At 57.4% G+C, this 1729-nt stretch overlaps 1 protein-coding gene across 1 annotated transcript in view; it reads right to left on the minus strand.

The window, feature by feature from the left end:
- The window catches only part of LOC130575351 (cytochrome c oxidase subunit 7A2, mitochondrial), a 3850-nt gene extending 2787 nt beyond the window's left edge, over positions 1–1063 (minus strand). The window contains exon 1 of the mRNA XM_057369186.1: positions 978–1063. Coding sequence (XP_057225169.1) covers positions 978–995 — 18 coding nt within the window. The 5' untranslated portion in view covers positions 996–1063. The remainder of the gene's footprint in view (positions 1–977) is intronic.
- Between the last annotated feature and the right edge of the window lie 666 nt (positions 1064–1729).

Consider the following 1729-nt stretch of genomic DNA (forward strand, 5'->3'; position numbering starts at 1 on the left):
AGGAAGGCTTTTAGAAACAAGCAAACACACCAAAACTTCATCAAAACGCCAGTTTTGAACTCAGTAAATGTTTCAGCAGACCATGTAAATGGCTGCTTAACTAGCTACCTGACAAGGAAAAACTCAGGAAAATGACTTTCAGTAAGATACAGCATATTTTTGGATCTGCAGCATAACCTTCAGTTAGAATCCTTCTGGGGGAAATCTCAGCCTCTGCCCCTTAGCCATCAGTTTCAGGCACCACCTTCTGTGTCTGACTAACGAAAGGGACAATAATATTTACAACAAACATGCTCATGAGGACAAGGAACTCCTGTCACTGCTGCAGTTCACCTGCGAGCCACCAACATGGGCGATAACCTTCACAGCGCTAAGGAGGCACCTCCAGCCCTGTTTTAAGCATTTAAGCCATCCATGCAGCTTAAATCACCCTGCAGTGTCCTGAGCTGGAATATGATCACAGACTGATCATACAGGGTARCCTACCAAAATCAATGACGTACAGACAGTTCTTTAGAATGCCTTCGCCAGAAAGTCAAGGCTCAGGGCTCCGTAGCTCTAAGCTGCCAGCGGCCTCGGCCTCCTTCAAGCRACATTGAAAACAACATCGTTCCCACAAAATTACCACCGCTAAAACCACTGCACGGGGCGGGCAAACATCCAGGTGATGCTCACTGCAAGTAACGGGACAAGGCGTTTCCTCTCCTTACCCAAATAAACGCGCTATAAAATCTATCTCCTTAAAGCCGAGCTAAGCGTAACCCAACCCCCGGACTGAAGCCCATCTTCTCAAGTCCCTAAAGCTCAGCACTCCGGGGAGCGAGTGGGCCGCTAAGACCTTCCCCCGACCCCGCAGGTCSCTCCGCAGCGCCCGGCAAGGGACGGCGGCCACCAGAGCTGAGTCCCGCAGCCGGGCGGGCACCCCGAGCGACCCCACACAGCCCCGGCGGCAGCGGGCCGYTCTCCCCGGGCCTCACCAGCACGTTCCGCCACATCGCGGCTCTTGGTCCTGTCACCTCCCGCCGGCAACAAGGGCAGCGGAACAGGAAGCGGCTCCCCCGCCCACGGCGGCGGCACCACAGAGGAGCGGCCCGAGCGCCGCCGCGCAGCCCACAGCGCCCCCCGCCAGTCCGCCCGGCTCGGCTCGGCTCGGCTCGGCTCGGGCACCGCGGCGGGAGGGGCCGCTGTTTGCCCGGGTTCGGGGCCCGGGAGCCGGGGCTGAGCCCTCATCAGCGGGAGGGAGGAGCGGTGGCCTCTCAGMACACGCAAKGCCGGCAGCGGCTGAGGGGAACCGGGAGCGCGTTTCCTCACGCCATMCAGCCCCGGCGGGGAGCCTGCTGCCACGGGACTCTGGGGGTGCCGGCCGCCTCCCTGCGCCTTCAGAGGGCGTTTCGGAAAATCCATGAAACGCTTCCCGGAGCTCCTGCATTCAGAATTTTAAATCTCCTTTCACCGAGAAGTTTAATATCCGCAGAGGGCGGGATGAGTGTCCTGGTAGAGCAGCACCCTAGGCTGCGTCCCTTCGTTCGGACTCCACTGCCAGAGCCTGGGGCCGACCCAGGTCAGGGGTTCTTGCACCCCTAGGTGGATAGGGCATTCTTTGTTGAATGATTTGTTGAGTGAACTACACTCACAAAACCCCAAACTACCCCATGCCCACTACCTCAGGCTCCGTTAGTAGCAGAGACACCGAGTACTCTGCACGTTGAAAAAAAAAAAAAAAAAAAAA

This window comes from Malurus melanocephalus, unplaced genomic scaffold (genome assembly GCF_030028575.1).
Source record: "Malurus melanocephalus ecotype Western Australia unplaced genomic scaffold, MMel_1.1 scaffold_4, whole genome shotgun sequence".
Lineage (NCBI taxonomy): Eukaryota > Metazoa > Chordata > Aves > Passeriformes > Maluridae > Malurus > Malurus melanocephalus.